The sequence below is a fragment of the Emys orbicularis genome, chromosome 3 (assembly GCF_028017835.1).
Source record: "Emys orbicularis isolate rEmyOrb1 chromosome 3, rEmyOrb1.hap1, whole genome shotgun sequence".
NCBI classification, from domain to species: domain Eukaryota; kingdom Metazoa; phylum Chordata; order Testudines; family Emydidae; genus Emys; species Emys orbicularis.
This window is the reverse complement of record NC_088685.1, coordinates 79,172,727-79,195,620: the sequence shown is the minus strand read 5'-3', so window position 1 is coordinate 79,195,620 and position 22,894 is coordinate 79,172,727. Positions and strand designations below refer to the sequence as shown.

Genomic DNA, 22,894 nt, shown 5'->3' with positions numbered 1-22,894 from the left:
ATGCAAAAAGAAATTACTGGTATTTAGTATCAGAGGTCAGTGTTGAGTCTTAATATCAAAATACAGAAAACAAATATTCAGCATCTCCAAAGAATATCCTTTGTAGAAAATCATTTCTAAATAACTATAAGAATGAGAATTTGAGTCTTCTGTATCAATTGAGGCTGCTTATGATACTGATAAGACTGCTGCTCCTGTTTTACTCAGGGTATGTCTACACTACGAGAGTAGTTCGATTTTACTTAAATCGAATATGTGGAATCGATATTACAAAGTCGAACGTGTGTATCCACACTAAGGACAGTAATTCGACTTTGTGAGTCCACACTAACGGGGCAAGTGTCGACATTGGAAGCGGTGCACTGTGGGCAGCTATCCCACAGTTCCCGCAGTCCCAGCTGCCCATTGGAATTCTGGGTTGAGCCCCCAATGCCTTCTGGGGGAAAAAATGTGTCGAGGGTGCTTTTGGGTAACTGTCGTCATCCAACCGTCACTCCCGCCCTCCCTCCCTGAAAGCGCCGGCGGGAAATCAGTTCGCGCACTTTTCGGGTCAGTGACAGCGCGGACGCCACAGCACTGCGAGCATGGAGCCCGCTGCGACCATCGCTGCAGTTATGGCCGTTGTCAACACCTCGCACCTTATCATCCATCTTTCCCAGAGGCAGATGCTGAGAAATCGGGCGAGGAGGCTACGGCAGCGCGGTGAGGACCTGAAGTCTGAGAGTGGCACAGACCTGTCACAAAGCACGGGACCCCGCGCCGAGGACATCATGGTGGCAATGGGTCATGTTGATGTTGTGGAACGGAGATTCTGGGCCCGGGAAACAAGCACGGACTGGTGGGACCGCATAGTGCTGCAGGTCTGGGATGAATCTCAGTGGCTGCAAAACTTTCGGATGCGGAAGGGAACTTTCCTCGAACTTTGTGAGTTGCTGTCCCCTGCCCTGAAGCGCAAGGACACCCGGATGCGAGCAGCCCTGACTGTCCAGAAGCGAGTGGCCATAGCCCTCTGGAAGCTTGCAACGCCAGACAGCTACCAGTCAGTCGCGAACCACTTTGGCGTGGGCAAATCTACCGTGGGGGTTGTTGTGATGCAAGTAGCCAACGCAATCGTTGAGCTACTGCTCTCAAAGGTAGTGACCCTGGGAAACGTGCAGGTCATCATAGATGGCTTTGCCGCGATGGGATTCCCAAACTGCGGTGGGGCTATAGATGGAACTCACATCCCTATCCTGGGACCAGACCACCAGGCCAGCCAGTACATTAACCGAAAGGGCTACTTTTCAATGGTGCTGCAAGCACTGGTGGACCATAGGGGACGTTTTACAAACATCAACGTCGGATGGCCAGGCAAGGTTCATGACGCTCGTGTTTTCAGGAACTCTGGTCTGTTTAGACGGCTGCAGGAAGGTATTTACTTCCCGGACCACAAAATAACTCTTGGGGATGTGGAGATGCCTATAGTCATCCTCGGGGACCCAGCCTACCCGCTAATGCCCTGGCTCATGAAGCCCTATACAGGCGCCCTGGACAGTGAAAAAGAACTCTTCAACTACCGGCTGAGCAAGTGCAGAATAGTGGTGGAGTGTGCTTTTGGACGTCTCAAGGGGAGATGGAGAAGCTTACTGACTCGCTCTGATCTCAGCGAAACCAATATCCCCATTGTTATTGCAGCTTGCTGTGTGCTTCACAATCTGTGTGAGAGCAAGGGGGAGACCTTTATGGCGGGGTGGGAGGTTGAGGCAAATAGCCTGGCTGCTGATTACGCCCAACCATACAGCCGTGCGCTGTGCATCCGGGAGGCTTTGAAGGCTAGGTTCCTGAGTGAGCAGGGTAACCTGTGACTATTAAGTTTGTTTACAGAGAAGCTGAACCTGGCCCCGTTTCTTTACCCAGAGAATGTTCACTATCCTCTCCAGTTACATACCCCGTTCCCCCCCTTCCAACACACATTTAAAAATAAAATCACTTGAAATTTGTTAATGAACACCGTTTTCTTTATTACTGTTTTCGCGGTAAAGTGTTGAACCTGGGACGCAGACTGTGGTGGGGAGCGGGTGTAGTGTAGTGATGCAAAGGACGCTTCTAAACTCGAGGAATGACAGGCTCCGCACTGGTGGACTGGTTGTTTCAACGGAGCCTGCCACCCCTCCTGTTCGGGACTCTGTGTGTGGGGGCTATGTGACTTTGTGGCAGGGGGAGGACGGTTACAGATCCCCTGCTGCGTGGCTCTGTGATCCAGGATAAGGACCGCTGCATATGATCTCTAACCGCCCTCCCCCGCCACAAAGTCACATAGCCCCACCCCACACAGAACATCAAAACCACCTCCCAGACTGACCAGGGTAACTAGTGACTGCAATGTGTGTGTGCCCTGCTGCTGAACCTGCCCCCGCGTCTGTACCCTGGTAAAGGTGACTGTCCTGTCCAATTACCAACCCCCTTCCCCCCCTTCAAACAGACTCTCCTCTAAAAGAACATGATGGAAACAGTAATTAACAGAAACGTATTTTTTATTAGCAACTACACATGAAACTGGGGGATGAAACTGGGACGGGGGCTTGGGTGAGGCGGGAAGGAAAGGACTTATCAAATTTTGGGGAATGACAGCCTTCTGGTACTTGAGCGGTCTGCAGGGGTGGAGTGAGAGTTTTCACGGACTCTGCCGCCCCTCCTTCTTGGGACTTTGGGTGAGGGGGGTATGGGACTTTGTGGCGGGGGAGGGCGGTTAGAGATAGACTGCAGCGGGGCTCTGTCCTCCTGCCTCCGGTCCTGCAGAACATCCACAAGGCGCCGGAGCGTGTCCGTTTGCTCCCTCATTAGGCCAAGCAGCGTTTGAGTCGCCTGCTGGTCTTCCTGCCACCACCTCTCCTCCCGTTCCATGTGTGATCGGTGGATTTGGGACAAGTTCTCCCTCCACTGGGTCTGCTGGGCTGCCTGGGCTCGGGAGCAGCCCATAAGTTCCGAGAACATGTCCTCCCGTGTCCTCTTCTTCCTACGCCTAATCTGCGCTAGCCTCTGGGAGTGTGATGCCAGGCTAGGTCGGGAGACAGTCGCAGCTGTGGGATGGGAAAAAGGGAGTGAATTCCTCAGAAAGATAATTTTTTATGTGAACAAAGAACATAGTCTTTCTCTGTGAACAAGACCATGCACAGCACCTATCACATGCGCACTCAGGACAAGATCGAATTTTCGGCCTTCGCATTCAGTGCCTGGGGTCTTGCAGTGCAGATCAGACAAGCGGGACAGGATAGCGGAATTTGGGTAACAGGCTGACATGGTAAGCCGTAGACTTGTGGCTGCTTAAAACTTTAATAATAGCACTGGCCTCCTTTCACGTTCAAAGCAATGCCAGTCCCTGCTGCCAGCAATCCGGCAAGCATGAACTCTGCCCCTGTCCCACCCCCTCGCGGCTGTCCCAGGGAAAGATCCCTGTATGCTGCTCCTCTCCCGCCTCCACCGCGTGGCTGTAAACCGCCGGTTACAGTTCTGTAAAGGAACAGGCAAGCAGTCCCAATACTAACATTCCCCTACCTAATTCAAAACAGGTCACCATGAGTGACATCACTCTGATGAGGATTTCAGAGACCGAGAAAGAAAGGATGCTTCGGGAAAGCCTGCAAAGACCAGGGCCGTATGCCGCCATGCTCTGCAAGGCAATGATCCCCGAGTACTTGATTGTCTCCTGGCGCGGAAACGTTTCCTACCACGGAGGACCCAATAAGGCCGCTCTCCCCAGAAACCTGATGCAAAGGCTTTCCAATTACCTCCAGGAGAGCTTCGTGGAGATGTCCCAGGAGGATTTCTGCTCTATCCCCGGACATATAGGCCGGATTTTACTGTAGCTGCACTGGCAGGGACTAAACAGTAGAGCGCCTAGGGCAAATCAATCATGCTAAACCGGACATTGTTAGATTTTTTTTCAGTAGTTGCACTGCCAAGGACTGAAACGTTAAGCGCCTAGGGCAAACTAATCATGAAAAACCCATTGTTAATATTGTTAATATTCCTGTTCTGTTAAAAATAAATGTTTACATGTTTAAAACACTTACTGACTGATCCTTCCCCTGATTCTGTGTCCGGGTTAACGCCTGGGGACGGTTGGTAGGGGATCTCTGTAAGGGTGATGAAGAGATCCTGGCTGTCGGGGAAATCAGCATTGTAAGCGCTATCGACTGCCTCGTCCTCCTCATCTCCTTCCTCATCTTCCCCGTCCGCTAACATCTCCGAGGAACCGGCCGTCGACAATATCCCATCCTCAGAGTCCACGGTCAGTGGTGGGGTAGTGGTGGCGGCCGCACCTAGGATGGAATGCAGTGCCTCGTAGAAACGGGATGTCTGGGGCTGGGATCCGGAGCGTCCGTTTGCCTCTTTGGTCTTCTGGTAGCCTTGTCTCAGCTCCTTGATTTTCACGTGGCACTGCGTTGCATCCCGGCTGTATCCTCTCTCTGCCATGGCTTTTGAGATCTTCTCGTAGATCTTTGCATTCCGTCTTTTCGATCGCAGCTCGGAAAGCACGGACTCATCGCCCCACACAGCGATCAGAGCCAAGACTTCCCGATCAGTCCATGCTTGGGCCCTCTTTCTATTCTGAGATTGCATGGCCATCTCTGCTGGAGAGCTCTGCATCGTTGCCAGTGCTGCTGAGCTCGCCACGATGTCCAAACAGGAAATGAGATTCAAACTGCCCAGACAGGAAAAGGAATTCAGATTTTCCCGGGGCTTTTCCTGTGTGGCTGGTCAGAGCATCCGAGCTCGGACTGCTGTCCAGAGCGTCAACAGAGTGGTGCACTGTGGGATAGCTCCCGGAGCTATTAGCGTCGATTTCCATCCACACCTAGCCTAATTCGACATGGCCATGTCGAATTTAGCGCTACTCCCCTCGTTGGGGAGGAGTACAGAAGTTGAATTTAAGAGACCTCTATGTCGAACTAAATAGCTTCGTTGTGTGGACGGGTGCAGAGTTAATTCGATGTAACGGTGCTAAATTCGACATAAACTCCTAGTGTAGACCAGGCCTCAGATTGGGGATTTCCTATATATAAAGTGTAAATTGTAAACTGAAAATTATTAACGTTAAAGATTTTATCGAATGGTGAATATCTCTTTTCAGTTTATTAAACTGGTTTTAAAGAAGAATAGTAACTGTTTAATGATCTTTGACCCTGGGCTACCACACAATTAGTGTCACAATTGATGCCATTTTTCAATACTATGTCCAGCGGCAGTTCCAACAGTCTTAAACTTTCAGATTCTAGTATTTATAATTGATTAACAAGAAAGATGTTTCATTCTCATCATGCAAACTTTCAAGACAATAATCTGAGCAAAGGGGGGTCAAGCACTTTTATGTAATTTCTATCTTCTTTTTCTTTCTTTCTTTCCTTCTTCTTACCACCCTTTGCAAATCTCTCTCTGTATAATGATTTGTTAACTCTGCACTGGAAATATGTTCTGTTGTCTTTATCAGGAAGTGGAACCAAGAAAAAAGGAAGGGCTTGTGTGGAGGTTACCGTGGAGGTTATCAAGGACCTATTGAGTGTCTTCCTGAATTGATCGCTGTCTCTGAAGGAAAAGAAAACATTTTTGCTTCCATTGTAGACCGTGACTTGCAAACTGTACACATTACACAGGTAATGCTTTCTATAGTGATTTCAGAGTTCATTGTAAATGTGATTGGGAAGGAAAAGCAGATGGGAGAAAGAGTCTTTTTATATCCTTTCAGCAAATATCACATTATTTTCTGCAGAAAATATGTATAAACTGCAACACATTGTTACTCTAATTTAAAGAAAGGCCTAATTTTACAAGGGTTTCTTCCCCCCCCCCCCTTCTTTTCTAGTTATTTTACCCCCTTCCCTGTTATCCAGCAACACCAATATGGTTCATAGCTGATGTTAATGCTGCTCATTAGCCTGTTGAGGTATTTCCCTAGAACATTCAATCTGCTGATAGTTATCCACCTTTTTTGTAGTCAGCTATGCAGTAAGAATACATGCATTACAAATATCATTGTAGCTGGTTCCTGAAATATTCTTTCAAACAGAATACTTTTGGGGAATATAGTTGGTAGAAGATCCAATGTTCAGTTTCTGTTTGGAAGAGGAAAAGCATATGAGTTTTCCCCTCTTCTTAGTCTCAAAGTATTTAAGATACTATTGCTTTAAGCTGTTTCCAGTCTAAAGCATAGCAGTATACCATAGTATTCATCACATGAGTGTATTGATTGCAAATACTCACATAAAGGAAGAAAGCATCAAAAATGTGTGTTGTGGATTTTTTTTTTAAAATCTTCATAATTGAAAGTGAAATACTGAACTTGACTGTTCAGATTCTGTTAAATCTAACACTGGCATGCAAACAAAAAGGAAAGTATTTAAATGTTCATAACAGACATCTGCATTTCTAACTAAATTACCATCAAAATTTTGAATTAAGGAAAGTTATTTAAATCAAAACAAGGCCTCTTTTAACAACAACAGATTTCTAACATAATACACATTGATTGCAGTCCAAGTTTCAGATGTGATGAAAAATTAGAACATTGTTATAATTAGTTCAGGGAGAACTCAGAAGTAAACTTACTTAATTTATTTGCATAAATTGCCATTCTGTTATCTTTAAAAGCAAATGCAAATTGGCTCTGATATGATGATGGTTATTTGGCTCAAAAGTGCTTCAATTTGCGTAGCAATCTGGTGTCGTCTCTGCAGTGAGGCGATCCCAGGTAACATACAAATCCTGAATTATTCCAGAAATTAGTATGTTTAAAGCATCAATTTAAGTGCTAATTGCAGTAGTAATGAGAAAAAGCAGTACTACTGTGAGATTTGCATCTACTGCCCCATCAGTATGCCTGGAACGGCTGCTGACTGGCAGAGGATTTGGCTGCTAATTAAATAATTGTATGCATGGCAGTGTTCTCGTCTGATTCAATAGATGAAGATTAATCCTCAGATAAATATGTTTGGCTGGTATTGAAATGTCTTAGCAGTTTCTTCAAAAATAGCTTGTGTGTATGTGATGTGTACATACCGAGTGTGTGGGGAAGGAGATGTAAATATAGATACATATAGAGAGGGGATATATGATGTGTTACAGTGTAAAGGAAAAGTTTCAGTCACATGAGTTTGGGGTGGCCACATAACTCATGTATGACAGAAGTGTGAACAAATCATGCAGGCCATCTCAAATATTGGCTGATAAAACCTTTCTATCGTATCATTATGTTTTCTGTACATACAATACATCTTTCAGAACAACTATTTCGGAAATGGTTTAGAGATTTTTGGGGTTTCTTAATTCTATTGGGATTATTTTTGGCACTCCATCTGTAAAGTCAAGTGTCTTAGTTATGCACAGGTGTCAAAGGAAATGAAAAAATACTAAATGTACAACACTTCTTAAAAAGACCAAAAATTCGTTTTCTGGACATAAAATATGACCAATTTAAAGTCTGATATCTTGGAACCATCCAAAGCAAGTGATAAGTGTCCCATGGGGAAGCCTAGAATATTCCCTTTCCAGTGGTACAAAGCTCTTACTTCTGGCCAGGATGGATTGTAAGTTCATAATAGCACTTAAACCTGCCATTAATGCAGACCCAAATAGTGACCAGCCTGAGCTTTAGATGAGTGAAATTTTGGGGGGAGGGAAGAGGAAGAAAACTCTTCATCTCGGGAAAAGAAAAAGATTGATAATTTGGCAGCCCTTGAATCTGGATTTGAAATGCTAGAATAAATCCTGGAGATGAGGATTATTGGTAAAAGTACCAATGATCATATCAAAGGTTCATGAAAAATTACAGTACAATTTTTATGTGGTTATCACTATCCTATATGGGGTAGGTGCATGTGTTAGTGGGTGCAGGTATTGTACATGTATATATACACACACAAATATACACGTTCTTCATATGTATATATAATATATGTGTAAAAGTGTGTGTAATTTTGCATAGCAAAAGACAGAGTAAAATTTTCAAAAGCATATGAGTGACTTAGGAGCCTAAGTTCCATTTTGAAAAGTGCTTTACGCACTTAGGATACTGAGTCTCATTGAAAGTCCTAAGTGCCTAAATCTCTTTTGAAAATGGGACTTACGTTTCACTTAGACACCTTTGAAAATTGGGACCTATTAGCTGTACAGAATAGGTCAGAATGTTAGCTAATGCCAAAAATATTTTTTTCTAATGAAAAATGATACTCCACCCAACAAAAAGGAAGAGTTGCCATATTAACACCATATGAGAGATCTAGAAAAGCAAGTGATTTCTCAATTCATATCAAAAGTATCTGCTCCACAACCTAGTATTAGCTACCTTCACTCTGGAATTTATTTTTTATGGCCCTGTCCCCCCTTTTTAGCAACCACCACTTGATATTTTTCTTGAGCATTATTTAATGAAGAGCATTATTTGAATCTCTCCTCATTACATGACTGAAACAGATGGCATGTTACAGTTGTCATCTCAATGATCTAGGAGCTAATCTTGTCTAGAACATAGAATTTTCAAAACCATACCACAGGTCATAACTTCAGAAAGCAAAATCGGTCTTTAGGTCTGGAGATTGATTGTACTAAATCTACATTGTAGTTAGTTCAGTTTTTCACTCAGTGCTACTTTGTTACAATATGCTCCTGTCTGCACAGTAAAAACCTACCATACTGTGGAACTAGATTACCATACAGTAGCCTCTGACACAATCAAAAACATGGTCAGGTCACACAATATATGCAGGATCAACCTATGTTCTTGAACCATAATACAGTTATGCAAAGTTCCAGGCAGTAACACAGTTAAAACAAGGTTTCTACAGAATTATTTGGATTGAGCTGGAAATCTTTTTTAGCCATATTGTAATGAGGTCCTTGGACACAGTAGTTTTAACATGTAAATGAGACTTCATGTGTAATTAAATGGTAGGATGCTCAGTTAGTAAGTGTCAGCATATCTTCACTGAAGACAATGGAGCTATGCTGATTTACCCGAGCTGAGGATCTAGCTTAGTAGGTCTAAAATGTTTCTACAAATAAAAAATAAAGCAGAAAGCCATCACATGTGGGGCTGAAGGAGCACTTTGTTCACCCACACAGTTTGCATGTCCCTAGTACCAGTTCAAAGTAGAGAGATGCTGTGGGAGAGAAAACTGAGAGACTGTTGCAGATTCGTGAAGTGATAAAAGGAAGACTTGAGTGTCTTTAGGAGGACTGTAAGGACAAGGAAGCTTCATGGGGATGGATGCAAGAAAACCTTAAGTATGGCTAACTTTGAATAAGCATTTGAACTTTTGAATAATTATTTGAACTGATCCTCTGAACTCGCTGAGGTTTGCCCATCACTAATTAGCACTGCACTGGTTCACTCGTTTTGGATTATGTTGAGGAAGTTTAATTCAGACCTTAATTATACTAGCTTTTAGTGGCTTATAGAAAAAAATACTTTAATCAGGAGTAGTAAGGATTTTTCCTTTTGTTCAGAAATACCATAATCTTGGTGAAGCATGTATAGTAGTACACTTGAGGAAGAAAGCATTTTCTGGAATGATCTTTAGTTATATCATTTAAAATACATCAGACTTGTTAATAACATAATAATAATAAGTTCAAAATGTACATGAATGTGTAGAATACATCATGACATTTTTACGGTTATGACAGCAGAATGCATTTTAGAGGTTTGTGTTGTAGCTGAAACTGAACTTTGTCATTTTGTGCATGATCTGTTATTCCACAGGCTTGGAATTTCTTGTCCCATTTGCCAGTTATAGATGTTAGTTTGAGCATCAAAGGATGGTGGGATGACTCATCTCAGGAGCAGAATGAACTACCTATCCCTACTTTGGCAACAGATATGCGGGATGACAAAAAGTGGATCAAGTTACATGCTGATCAAGAATATGTCCTCCAGATAAATTTGCAGAGAGTCCAGATGAGGCATCACAAGGTAGGGTATTCATAATTTACATTCTGTAATACACCAGATTCTGATATTCAGGCACTGAGTTATTAGAAGTGTAGTATACCATATAGTAAGTTTCTGTTGGACTATTAACGCTTTCACATAAATCATTAGTTCTGTGGTAGTTTCTTTGGCAGCCTGGCTCAAAGACAGGAAATGTTAGTAGTGAGGCTGGTAATTTTTCCAGTACTGTAGGATAATGGCTCAAATATATGGAATATTTCATTTGTTTGTTTTTGCCTCGCTAATTGGTTGAAAATCCTAAATGAATCAATATTTTCTATATTTTTCTGACATTTAGATTAACTTGATTTCCTAGGGTCATAATAACTGTATTTAGTTTTGTTTTTAAAGCATTATGATCCTCTGCTAAGTACTTCACTATTTTTCTGTAATGTGCTTAATAAAAATTTAACTTGCTTTCCATTTTAGTCCCTACTTTGGATTCTCCTTGTGATCTTCCTCTATCCATAACAAACATACAGTGATGTCATTAAACTTCATTAGGCTTTGCCCCTTCCTTCTTACTCTTACTCTACATTTACTCAAGTGTTCTGCACTCTTTGAAAATCAGGTCCTTTTAACTAATCTGAAGTTTGACACACTCAAATTGAGGTACCAAAATCATTCATCACTTTTGAAAATACAAGCCATTTTCTTTTGGCTTTAAATCTTATACCCAAAAGCACAGCAGAAGATTAAGTGCTGCAGTAGCCCTTTCATCATGATTCACATTGCAGTTGTAGAATATCTGCATTCATCCATGTACCATCAGTAAGTTCAACATCTAGGAGAGCCTGAACCTTCAGACTCTCAAGGAATTTCTTAAATAAATGCCAAATAGTTGTACACCAGGGGTGAAATTCTAGCCCCATTGAAGTTGATGGCAAAACTCCCATTGACTTAAATGGGGCCAAGATTTCACTCTAGTTTTCTTTTGCTAATTATTTTTGGGGGGAAATAATGCAGTTGTAAATTAAAATTATCAGCAAAATTATTGTTCATAGTGTATGAGCAAAATAGTTCTTGATTTCTCCTTTAGGAAACTTTGAGACAACCTTGTTCTTGTAAGCTTAAGTGTAAAACAAGAATAACAGAGGCATATATTTTAACATCAGGGTTGGATTTATAATAGTATTAGAAGTTGTCATTCTTGCATGAATAAAAGTTATCCGAAAAATACCTTTCTTTTCCAAACAATAGCCCTGACTGCAGTGGCAGCATGATCAGTCTCTGTATGAAGCTTCGTTGCTCTGTTAGTGCTTTTCTTTTTTCCTGTGGATCTTTAGTAAAACCGTTCCATCTACAATACACTAAATGAATGCTGATTGAGTGTGCATCATTATTAGTACATTCAACTTTCAGCAATAAAGTCAATCTTAAAGAATCACTGAAATAATCTTCCATTTTGCTACATCAACCTAAAATAAAGACTTCAACTACTGTCATTGTCTTTATATTAATCTGGAACAATGTAGCTTAATATTATTTAAAGATGCTAGGAATACAATTAGCCATTCTTGAGAAAATAGTGTTCACTGTGATTTAGATTAAATTATCAAAAGGAGCAGATTTTTCATTCATAATTTGATTTGCTTAGAAAATAAAGAGAAACCTATGCAACAATATTTGGAATAATATTTTGTTTTCTGTTGTGCATGTTCCTGTAGCTCACATTTTTTTCAAAAGGCTTTGTCTAGAAAACTGATAAAAGTGTTCTAGTTCTAGTTCAGTTCTAGTTTTCTGTACAAATTTATCATCTTGTCCTTTATGGTGTGGTTACCATACAAAGACAAATGATGGTTTGGGTGGGAGATTCCCAGTTGCATTAACTTGTATTTTCTGCCTAACAGGGAAGGCAAGACAGTAAAGCAGTTGCTCCTCGATTCCCCAAAGCCAAAGATGAAGGGTGGTTTTTGATATTGGGGGAAGTGGATAAAAAAGAACTCATTGCCCTGAAAAGAGTTGGATATGTCAGATATCGAAATGCTGTCTCGGTTGCTTTTTATACTCCGGAAACTCCTGGAAAGTAAGATGAGCTTTGACTTAAAATTATCCAAATGTTTAAAATTAAATGTTGACTTCTTTGAAAAAGAAACTGATGCTGCTGCTATTCTTCTTTTAGGTATATCTACACATTGTATCTCATGAGTGACAGTTATCTTGGCATGGACCAACAGTATGACATTTATCTGAATATCAAACCACCCAGCATCTCAGCACAGATCAGCACTGAGGTCTCTGAAGCTGTGAGTCACTTGGCTCTGAAGTAACGTTACCTGAACAATCCATTTGAAGGAAGTGGTCTTGAAACCTGGATGTTCAGTCACTCTGGACAAGAGAGAAATTATGTTTGCCTTAGTCGAATCAACTTCTAACCTCAAGACACCTAGGAAATTGAAAGTGACTGCTGTATTGACTCTAGTAACACAGAGTTAGCCACAGTGGCCTTAGCCTTTTACAAAGTGTTGCCTTTTATTGTTTCATCTTTGTACGATTCTTGAAATGTAAAATGGATCTGTTGTATTATTAATGTAAATGCCATAATTTTATGTTGGCAGATCAAAATAAGAAAATAGCTATTTTAATTTGTATACATTTAGTGCTATAGTCTTCATTTGAAAATGATTAATGTGTAGCCACTCTGTTGGTATTGTTTAAATGGTCCTTTTTTCTTAATTTATGAGGAGAATTCAAAACTTGAGCCAAGAACTGAGAGAAAACATTGCTGATATATAATAGTGTATAAAAGGACATATCTGTAAGAAATTTGCTCCACTAGACTTTTCAATGTAAGATGTATAAGATATTTCAGGGGTCGGCAACCTTCGGCACGTGGCCCATCAGGGTAATCCACTGGCGGGCAGCGAGACATTTTGTTTATGTTGACCATCCGCAGGCATGGACTCTCGCAGCTCCCAGTGGCTGCGGTTCACCGTTCCTGGCCAATGGGTGCTGCAGGAAGCGGTGCCGGGCTGCAGGGACGTGCTGGCCGCCGCTTCCTGCAGCTCCCGTTGTCCGGAAACGGCAAACCACAGCCACCGCGGATAGTCAACATAAACAAAATGTCTCACTGCCCGCCAGCAGATTACCCTGATGGGCCGCGTTCCGAAGGTTGCCGACCCCTGGGATATATAGTGATAAAACTGAACTCTTAAGCATACCCTATGTTTTGAAGGTGATGAACATTCTCAAATACTTATGCTCATTATACATTTAATAAATCTGGTTGTGAAATCATGCCAAATAATCAAGCTGTTGATTTCAAAATGAACAAACATACAAATACAGTGCTTATAGATATACATGTCTCTTTTCCCATTAATATACCAATTTCCTGAATGTTAATGTTTTTCTGAATGAAGAATGAGGCACTGAGCTGCTCATTAGTTACTTTATTTTGCCAATCTAGTGTAAAGCAGTCACTGCAGCTCACAAAAATAAATTATGGACACAATACCCCCAAAGGCAAATAGAATCTCATATAGGTTTGTAAATAAAATACCTTGTTAAAAAGTCTTAAGATTGAGAGTGGTTCAGGAAAGCCTAGCCAACACACAAAAGCCAATATTACCCTTTGTTACAAAAATTCTATACCTTTAAAAACACACACATGAATGTCTGAACACTCGCACGATATACCTACCTTTGATGTTTTGCTTAGACATTGTGTGAATGGTATTTTGTCTTGTATTTAGATTGTAAGCTCTTTGGACCAGAGACTGTCCTATGTGTTTATATTACACCTCACACATTGGAGGGTGCTGCAGTATAACTGATATATAATCCTTCCTTGCTTCTCTTTTGGTTTTGCTTGTCACCTTGAATGAAGAGTTTTGCTGTTTCACTCATCAACTTTGCCGCACTGCTTTTATAAATATTTGGGAGCCGTAATGCTTCTTCTTTTTCTAATGTTTCCTGTGTGTTACAGCACAATACATTTAACTATACCTCGTGGCCAAAATTTTCAAACCTGTATCCCTAAAGTTAGGCTTCTAAATCCCATATTTATTAGAAGTAGCCTGATTTTCAAAGATATTGAGCTACCCCCCCTTGGAGTCAACGCCTTTAAAACATCACACCACTTCTATTTAGGTGCCTGAATATGGATGGGGGAGCCTAACTTTAGGCACTCAGGTTTGAAAATGACAGTCCTCACTTTTAGCTAAAAGTAAGTGGTATCCCCTGTGGTTTTGCTGTCACCTTCATTGTACTTCATGTGCCCAAAATGCAGTGAATGCAATGCAGTGAAGAGCTGCTGCCTGCCAGCTTCCCGAAGAAAATGATGCAGGCTGTGCTTTAGGCATGAGACTGTGCCTGCAGTGCAGTAAAGAGAAGACCAGCTGTTCTTGAAAATCCAAATGGCATCCTCTAAAATTTAAGGGAACGGGGAGGGGGGGAAAAGATTCTTATCCAGTGATTCAAAGCTCTTCAGATCAATGAGCCTCTCCTATATTCAGTTTACAACTAAACGGTAAATTTAAATTGTTTAAGAAAGCATGATTATTTCCGTTTATATTTGAGTATTTTTAGGTATAATGTTAAATGAAATGTAATTATATGTTTCACTAATCCAATGCAACTTTATTGCATAAGACCTCAATCAGAGTGATGGTGACATCATTATGACAGGAAATCCAGTAACGCAATGAGGAGTTTATTAGCATCTTTAAGGTAAGATTACATCCCGTATAATTTTGGGAAAATAAAATACTTAGGCAAAGCTTCACTCATTCACCCAGATACTTCAGAAAAATGTATTTCTGTGAAAACCACATTACTCTGCACGTGACTTTCAGAGGAACTGAGACACAGTTCTTAAAGGAAATCCTTGGATTACAGCAAACAACATTTTCCGTCAACAGTTCTAGTTAATTAGAAGAAGTACAGCTCTGCCATAATCATATAATATACCATGGTGATGATCTTGGCTCTTGCCAACTTTGTAAACTGCATGTCACAAAAGTGTGTTCTGCATCTGTGTTATACGTCTTTTTCATAAGATCTTCAATCTTCTGTCTGAACTGATTGGAGTTTTTCATGCTGGAAATCAGTTGTACAATTTGGATTTCAGTTTCATCCTTTAGTTGTGATTCTCTACTCTGTTAATTGTTTATGGATAGTTCAGACTGTCTCTAAATACTATATTTGAAACACTCCTGAGAGTTCATTGCAAAAATATTGGATTTGTAAGGACAAGAGTCTGAAGTAATGCAATATGAACTGAAGCAAATTGATTGGAATCCGCTTTTATCTAAAAAAATCTGCTAGGGGAAATTATGCAGTATTTAAAACAGCTGCTCAGAAGGAACAATCAGTATATTCAATCCAATGATATCTAAGAGTGAAAAGTGAGAGCAGCCGTGACTTGTTTTAACAAGAATGTGAAAATCAGACAAAAAGGAACAGAAAACAGGTACAAATTACCTATGCTGTTCTGTGATGTGGCTGATTTTAATGCCCAGTTTCTTGTTCCAATTTATAGGCAGGCTTCCCAATTGTTCTCTGCTGAAGTGCCGTCTTTCTTCCAGGCACAGAATGACATAGGACGGAATAGAACAAAGAGAATTTCCTCCTAGAAAAATCCAGGGAACAATCACCAAAATTACCACCACGTGGGTCTGTCCTTCCCATCTTCCTCTGTTGTAGCCTTGTGTGGCACCATTGTAACCAGGCCTGTGTAGGGATAGTAGAGGCTCTGAACCAACTCTGCTTCAGAGGGTATGTCTCCACAGCAAAGAAAAGCCCACAGCTGGCCTGTGACAGCCAACTTGGGCTCGCTCTGCACAGCTGTTTCATTGCTATGTAGACTTCCAGGTTTGGACTGGGGCTCGAGGACCCAGTGGGGTGGGAGGGTCCCAGAGCTCAGGCTCCAGCCCGAGCCCAGAAGTCTACACAACAATGAAATAGCTCAAGCCCTGTGAACCTAAGTTAGCTGGCACAGACCAGCCGTGGGTTTTTCTTTGCTGTGTAGACATACCCTGAGTGCCCTCAGAGGTCCCACAGAGATGGAGGTCCCATCTCTTCTTAACCAGTTTCCTTAAGGCATTCTCGTATCTTAGGTTCTTTATTAAATCTCTTGTTCCAACTTGGAGCCTGTGCCTGGTGATAAATGCAGTCTGCTTTGAGATGACCTTTGCAGTTCCAGTCTTTTCCTGCATTGATTGTCATCTTTTCAGGGCCACCACCTCAGCCAAGAGAACTGAGGAGCTTGCATCCCTGATTTGCTATCCCCTGTACCTCATTTTCCATAAAATAGTTCTGAATGTACCTGAGTTTTCTCACAGAGATGGTCTCTACCCTTCCATCTTAATCAGGAGATCTTGTTCCACAACTTCTGTCCCAATCCCAAGGCCAGACTTGAGGTCCCTAGACGTGCATCAAGTGCCTAGGGTCTTCCTTCCCTGAAATTCATCTTTCTACAATTCCAGGTTTCTCTACTGTCTGAAGGACCTGTGTGATGGGGTACACAAACCCCACATTGAGATGGAAGAGGTTAAAGGACAGTACTCAGCCCAGCTAGCCCTGCCCCTCTAGCCCTGCAGAGCATGCTCCAACTGGAGACAGGATTTAAAAGGGAGCAACCCAGCTGTGGAGGTTGGGGAAGAGTAGAGACCTACCCTGAAGGCCCATGCCAAAAGGGGCTAGAGAGACCACCTTAAAGTACCTGGACTGTATGCTAGCAGCGAGCAGCGGCCCCCAGGAGCCGGCCAACAGGGCTGCTAACAGGGGAGTTTAAGTGGGAGTGAGTCTCATTGGAGGAGAAGGTATCTGTACTTGCGTCTGTCTTTGTAGTGCTTGTATGTGTAGAGGCCTGTAGGGGCAGTGTGCTGAGCCCCGAGCCCTGATTAGGGGGCGGAGCTTGGCTGATTAGGGGGCCTATAAAAGAGGCCTCCCAGCCAGGCAGCGGCACAGGAGCCGGCCAACAGGGCTGCTAACAGGGGAGTTTAAGTGGGAGTTTACAGGGGGAGGTGGAAGGGGAGGCAGGCGGGCGCGGTGGTCGGTGTGCTCCGTTTCCCCAGAGGCTGCAGGCAGAGACCATAGCAGCCATGAGCCAAGCAGCAGGGGACACAATGCAGATGAAAGCATGTAGCAGCTGCGGTATGTATATAGTCCTAGCAGGGGCACCAGATCAGAGGTATGTCTGTATGAAATGCCGCCTAATTGCCCTGTTAGAGGAAAAGGTCCGAGGGTTGGAGATGCAGGTAGAGACCCTGGTAGAGTTTAGAAGGGGGTTTGAGCAGCTAATGGAGCAAAGGCAAGGGGTGGCTGAAGGGGAATGCTTGGGGGTGCAGATGGAAGCGGGGGCTATGGTCTGTGAGGGGGGAATGTCGGGGGGAGAACAAGAGAAGTGGAAGCATGTGACCGTGAGAAGCAGGCCAAGGAAAAGGAGGGCTAGTGAGGGGGAAATAGAACTCAGGAACAGGTTTGGGTGTTTGGCTAACGAGGAGGGGATGCAGCAGGTGGTAACTGATGGTGGGAGGCAGAGGAAGAAAAGAAGGGCAGCTAGTCCAATAGATAGGGGGGAGGAGTTGATGGAAACAGCATCAATACTCGGCTCCAGGAGGATACAGGATGGCATTAGGGGGACTATAAGGGAAAATAGAGACAGACAGGAGTTACGGCCGCAGGGAACGGGATAGATTAGTAGATTGCGCTGCCCCCAGGCAAAGGCAGGTTTATGTGATTGGGGACTCCTTACTGAGGAGGTTAGACAGGCCTGTGACCAGGGCGGACCCAGAAAACAGAAGGGTGTGCTGTCTGCCGGGCGCTAAGATACGGGATGTGGACCTGCGGTTGAAAAGGATCCGAAAAGGAGCAGGTAAGAACCCCTTGATCGTCCTTCACGTAGGAATGAATGACACGGCTAGGTTCTCGCTAGAGAGAATCAAGGGAGATTATGCCAGGCTGGGGAAGACGCTTAAGGAAGTCGAGGCTCAGATTATCTTCAGTGGGATTCTGCCTGTTCCTAGAGAAGGACAGCAAAGGGCAGACAGAATTGTGAGGATAAATAGCTGGCTAAGGGAGTGGTGCTATAAGGAGGGCTTTGGGATGTATGGCCACTGGGAGGCTTTCGGGGACAGACAGCTGTTCTCACGGGATGGACTTCACCTGAGTAGGGAATGAAATAGACTTCTGGGAGGGAGGCTGGCTCATCTCATCAGAAGGGCTTTAAACTAGGAACTTGGGGGAGACGGTTGGGAGATGTCCAGTTAATCTCCACGCCAGATTCCAACACTGAAAAAAAGGGCGAAGAGATAAGCACAGATATAGGTAGGGGTAGGGAATTGGATATTAGAAGGAGGGGACGGATGGACAGTATGGGGTCCATACCAAATTGCATAACTAATGGGAGAAAGGATAGACAGCATACGGTAAGATGTTTATACACAAATGCGAGAAGCCTAGGTAACAAAATGGAGGAATTGGAGCTCCTGGTCCGAGAAATGAAACCTGATATCGTAGGAATAACCGAAACGTGGTGGAACGGTAGTCATGACTGGAGTACAGGTATGGAAGGGTATGTGCTGTTTAGGAATGACCGGAAAAAAGGTAAAGGTGGGGGTGTGGCATTGTATGTCAATAATGAGCTAAAATGTAAAGAAATTATAAGTGATGGAATGGATAAGACAGAGTCTGTATGGGCAATAATTACACTGCGTACAAGAACTACTAGAGCCTCCCCTGAGATACTCCTTGGGGTGTGCTATAGACCGCCGGGATCTAGCCTGGATGCGGACAGAGAACTATTTAATGTTTTTAAGGAAGTAAAAACTAACAAGAGCTGTGTAATCATGGGGGACTTTAACTTCCCAGACATAGATTGGGGAACAAATGCTAGTAACAATAATAGGGCTCAGATGTTCCTAGACGTGCTAGCAGAGGAATTCCTTCATCAAGTAGTAGCTGAACCGACGAGGGGGGATGCCATTTTAGATTTGGTGCTGGTGAGTAGTGAGGACCTCATTGAGGAAATGGTTGTAGGGGACAACCTTGGCTTGAGTGACCATGAGCTTATTCGGTTTAAACTAAATGGAAGGATTAACACAAATAAAACTCTGACTAAGGTTTACGATTTCAAAAAGGCCAACTTTAATAAATTAAGGCAACTACTTAGGGAAGTGGATTGGGCTAACATACTTAGAGAGCTAAAGGTAGATGAGGCCTGGGATTATTTCAAGTTGAAGTTGCACGAGCTGTCCGAGGCCTGTATCCCGAGAAAGGGGAAATGGTTAGTAGGCAGGAGAATTAGACCTAGCTGGATGAGCGGGCGTCTCAAAGGGGCGATTAGGAAAAAACAGAAAGCGTACAAAGAATGGAAGAGGGGAGAGATCGGCAAGGAAACCTACCTTATTGAGGTCAGAGCATGTAGGGATGCGGTGAGAAAGGCTAAAAGCCGTGTAGAGTTGGACCTCGCAAGGGGAATTAAATCCAATAGTAAGAGGTTTTATAGCCATATAAATAGGAAGAAAACAAAGAAAGAGGAAGTGGGACCGCTGAAGCATGTAGATGGAGTGGAGATTAAGGATAATCTAGGCATGGCACAATATCTAAATGAATATTTTGCGTCGGTCTTTAATAAGGCTACTGAAGGGCTTAGGAATAGAGGGAGCAGGACAGAGGGGAATAAAGGAGGGGCGATTGACATTACAGTATCAGAGGTGGAAGCCAAACTTGACCAGCTAAATGGGACTAAATCGGGCGGACCGGATGATCTTCATCCTAGAATATTGAAGGAGCTGGCGCGAGAAATTGCAAGCCCTTTAGCGATAATTTTTAATGAATCTGTTAACTCGGGGGTGGTACCGTTGGACTGGAAAATAGCTAATGTGGTTCCTATTTTCAAGAAGGGGAAAAAAAGTGACCCGGGTAACTACAGGCCTGTTAGTTTAACTTCTGTAGTATGCAAGGTCTTGGAAAAAATTTTGAAGGAGAAAGTAGTTAAGGACCTAGAGGTGAATGGCAATTGGGACAAATTACAACATGGGTTTACAAAAGGCAGATCGTGCCAAACCAACTTGATCTCCTTCTTTGAGAAAGTAACAGACCTTCTAGATAAAGGTAATGCGGTGGATCTAATTTACCTCGATTTTAGTAAAGCGTTTGATACTGTGCCGCACGAGGAATTATTGGTTAAAATAGAAAAGATGGGGATCGATATGAAAATCCAGAGGTGGATAAAGAACTGGTTAAAGGGGAGACTGCAACGGGTAGTACTGAAAGGTGAACTGTCGGGTTGGAGGGAGGTCACCAGTGGGGTTCCTCAAGGTTCGGTTTTGGGTCCTATTTTATTTAATCTATTCATAACTGACCTCGGAACCGAATGTAGAAGTGGGCTGATAAAGTTTGCGGATGACACAAAGTTGGGAGGTATTGCCAATTCGGAGAAGGATCGGGATATTTTGCAGGGAGACTTGGATGACCTTGTAAATTGGAGTAACATTAATAGGATGAGATTTAATAGTGAGAAGTGTAAGGTGATGCATTTAGGGATGACTAACAAGAATTTTAGTTATAAGTTAGGGACGCATAGGTTGGAAGTGACGGAGGAGGAGAAGGACCTCGGAGTCCTGGTTGATCGCAGGATGACTATGAGTCGGCAATGTGACGTGGCTGTGAAAAAAGCTAATGCGATCTTGGGATGCGTTAGGCGAGGTATTTCTAGTAGGGACAGGGAGGTGCTGCTTCCGTTATACAAGGCGCTGGTGAGACCTCATTTGGAGTACTGTGTGCAGTTCTGGTCTCCTATGTTTAAAAAGGATGAACTCAAACTGGAACGGGTACAGAGAAGGGCCACTAGGATGATCCGAGGAATGGAAAACCTTTCCTATGAAAGGAGACTCGAGGAGCTCGGTTTGTTTAGCCTAACCAAAAGAAGGCTGAGGGGGGATATGATTGCTCTCTTTAAATATATCAAAGGGATTAATACCAAGGAGGGAGAGGAATTATTTCAGCTCAGTACTAATGTGGACACGAGAACGAATGGATACAAACTGGCCGTGGGGAAGTTTAGGCTTGAAATTAGACGAAGGTTTCTAACCGTCAGAGGGGTGAAATTTTGGAACAGCCTTCCGAGGGAAACGGTGGGGGCGAAAGACCTCTCTGGCTTCAAGATTAGGCTTGATAAGTTTATGGAGGGAATGGTTTGACGGGATACCGTGATTTTAGTCAATTAGGCATTAACGTGCCATTGCGGGTAAAATGAGGGTCCGGCTGTAGAATCTTGCCTGTATGCTCGGGGTTCTACTGATCGCCATATTTGGGGTCGGGAAGGAATTTTCCTCCAGGGTAGATTGGCAGAGGCCCTGGAGGTTTTTCGCCTTCCTCCGCAGCATAGGGCAGGGGTCGCAGCCTGGAGGATTCTGTTGTGGGTGGGTCAGCTTTTGTGGCCTGCATCATGCAGGAGGTCAGACTAGATGACCATATTGGTCCCTTCTGACCTTAAAGTCTATGAGTCTATGAGTCTAAGCCCAGTTGGGTCTGATAGTTTGGGTTTCCTTTTCCTTTTTCCTTATCTTGGACCGGAAGCAATGGGAAAAAGTGACCCAAGGAGGGTAACTCAGAGGGTGCTCCCTAGAAGTCAAGTGTTGCCGACCCTCCTAGGGCCCTGGGTCAGAGCTGGTGGAGTGGGCCGGTCCGGGCTCCCCTATAACTGCTCCATGACTGAGTGGAGCTAGGCCTCGCAGCCCACCGAGGATCCTATTACAGCCTCACGAAGAGGAGAATGTATCCAGGTAAGTCTCTTCCTGCTGGATGTGTGGCTGAATCCTGCATTCTCATACCCTTACAGGCCTCCCCTGCCCAGAGAAATTTCAAAGACACTTTACCCAACCAGTTGCCACAATATCCAAGTGTGGGATGGCTTTAGTGGACAAGCTCTGCTACACTGGTAGTTAGTGCTCAGTCTCTACCATGGCAAGACTGCTGGCTGAATTCACTCATGGGAAGCTACTGCTTTGGGAAGAGGTCCCGCTTGCTGCAACAGGCTCAAACATCTCCTTTCCCCAGTTTCTTCCCTACTGAACTCCCACTTAAGTTCCCCACAGTTACTCTTTCCCTTCCTGGTATGGTCACTGCTAGTCAGACACATTCATCATACTGGTGACCGCCACATTACAGAAAAATAAAACAAATCTTTACCTCACTAATTGTTTTCCATGATATGGCAAAACCAGTGCAGACACTGTTCAAGGATGCCCAGTGGGTCACTGGACTCAGGCAAAGCATCCAGGGTAGTGTAAGCAAACACAATTTGTCTCCAGCTTTAGAAAGTCTTGGGGGGGGGGGGGAATCTGAAAGCAGGCTGCAAGGAGGAAGAACTTGGCATGACAATCCTGCATCCAACCTGGTTACCTAACTGACCTGAAGAGAACTTACCCATTCATCCATATTGGTATTGTACCTCACCTATCGCACTTAATGTAAGTGTAAGAAAATTGGACAAGTAGTTTAACAACTATTTCATTTTAATAAAATAATTGACACGCTAAAGAGGAAAGGGGGACTCTGAGAATACCCCAAAGAGCTGCAGTAATAGTAATAATCCACAAGCTGTGCAGCCAGAGTAGATAAGGGATAAAAGGATCATTCCCACTAAGAAGAAAAGTGAGGGACACCGAGACAAAGGGAAGGAAATGTCAATTATAATTGCATCCATTTTTATAAAATGATGGGGGAGGAGAGTTTGTCTAAAACAAAGCTTGGATGTCTTGTGATAGAAGTTGAGGATTAAGAGCATTTGCAAATGACACCAAGGATGGGAATTAGGTTGGAAGGTCAGAGGTTCCTAAAAATGACATCCCATCCAATGTAGACAACATAGAGCCAAGACTCCACATGGATAGAAGCAAAGAGAGAAATTAGAAATTCTTTATTAAACAGGAAATCTCAGGGTACTGCCAAGTGTCATTATTTTAAAATAGTTGTTTAAAT

General features: G+C 43.3%; 1 protein-coding gene across 1 annotated transcript in view; it reads left to right on the top strand.

Moving 5' to 3' along the window:
- ASCC3 (activating signal cointegrator 1 complex subunit 3) overlaps positions 1-12,234 on the top strand; it is a 525,526-nt gene extending 513,292 nt beyond the window's left edge. Inside the window, exons 39-42 of the mRNA XM_065400559.1 lie at positions 5,471-5,633; positions 9,737-9,946; positions 11,815-11,990; positions 12,087-12,234. Coding sequence (XP_065256631.1) covers positions 5,471-5,633; positions 9,737-9,946; positions 11,815-11,990; positions 12,087-12,234 — 697 coding nt within the window. The remainder of the gene's footprint in view (positions 1-5,470; positions 5,634-9,736; positions 9,947-11,814; positions 11,991-12,086) is intronic.
- Positions 12,235-22,894: the final 10,660 nt, after the last annotated feature.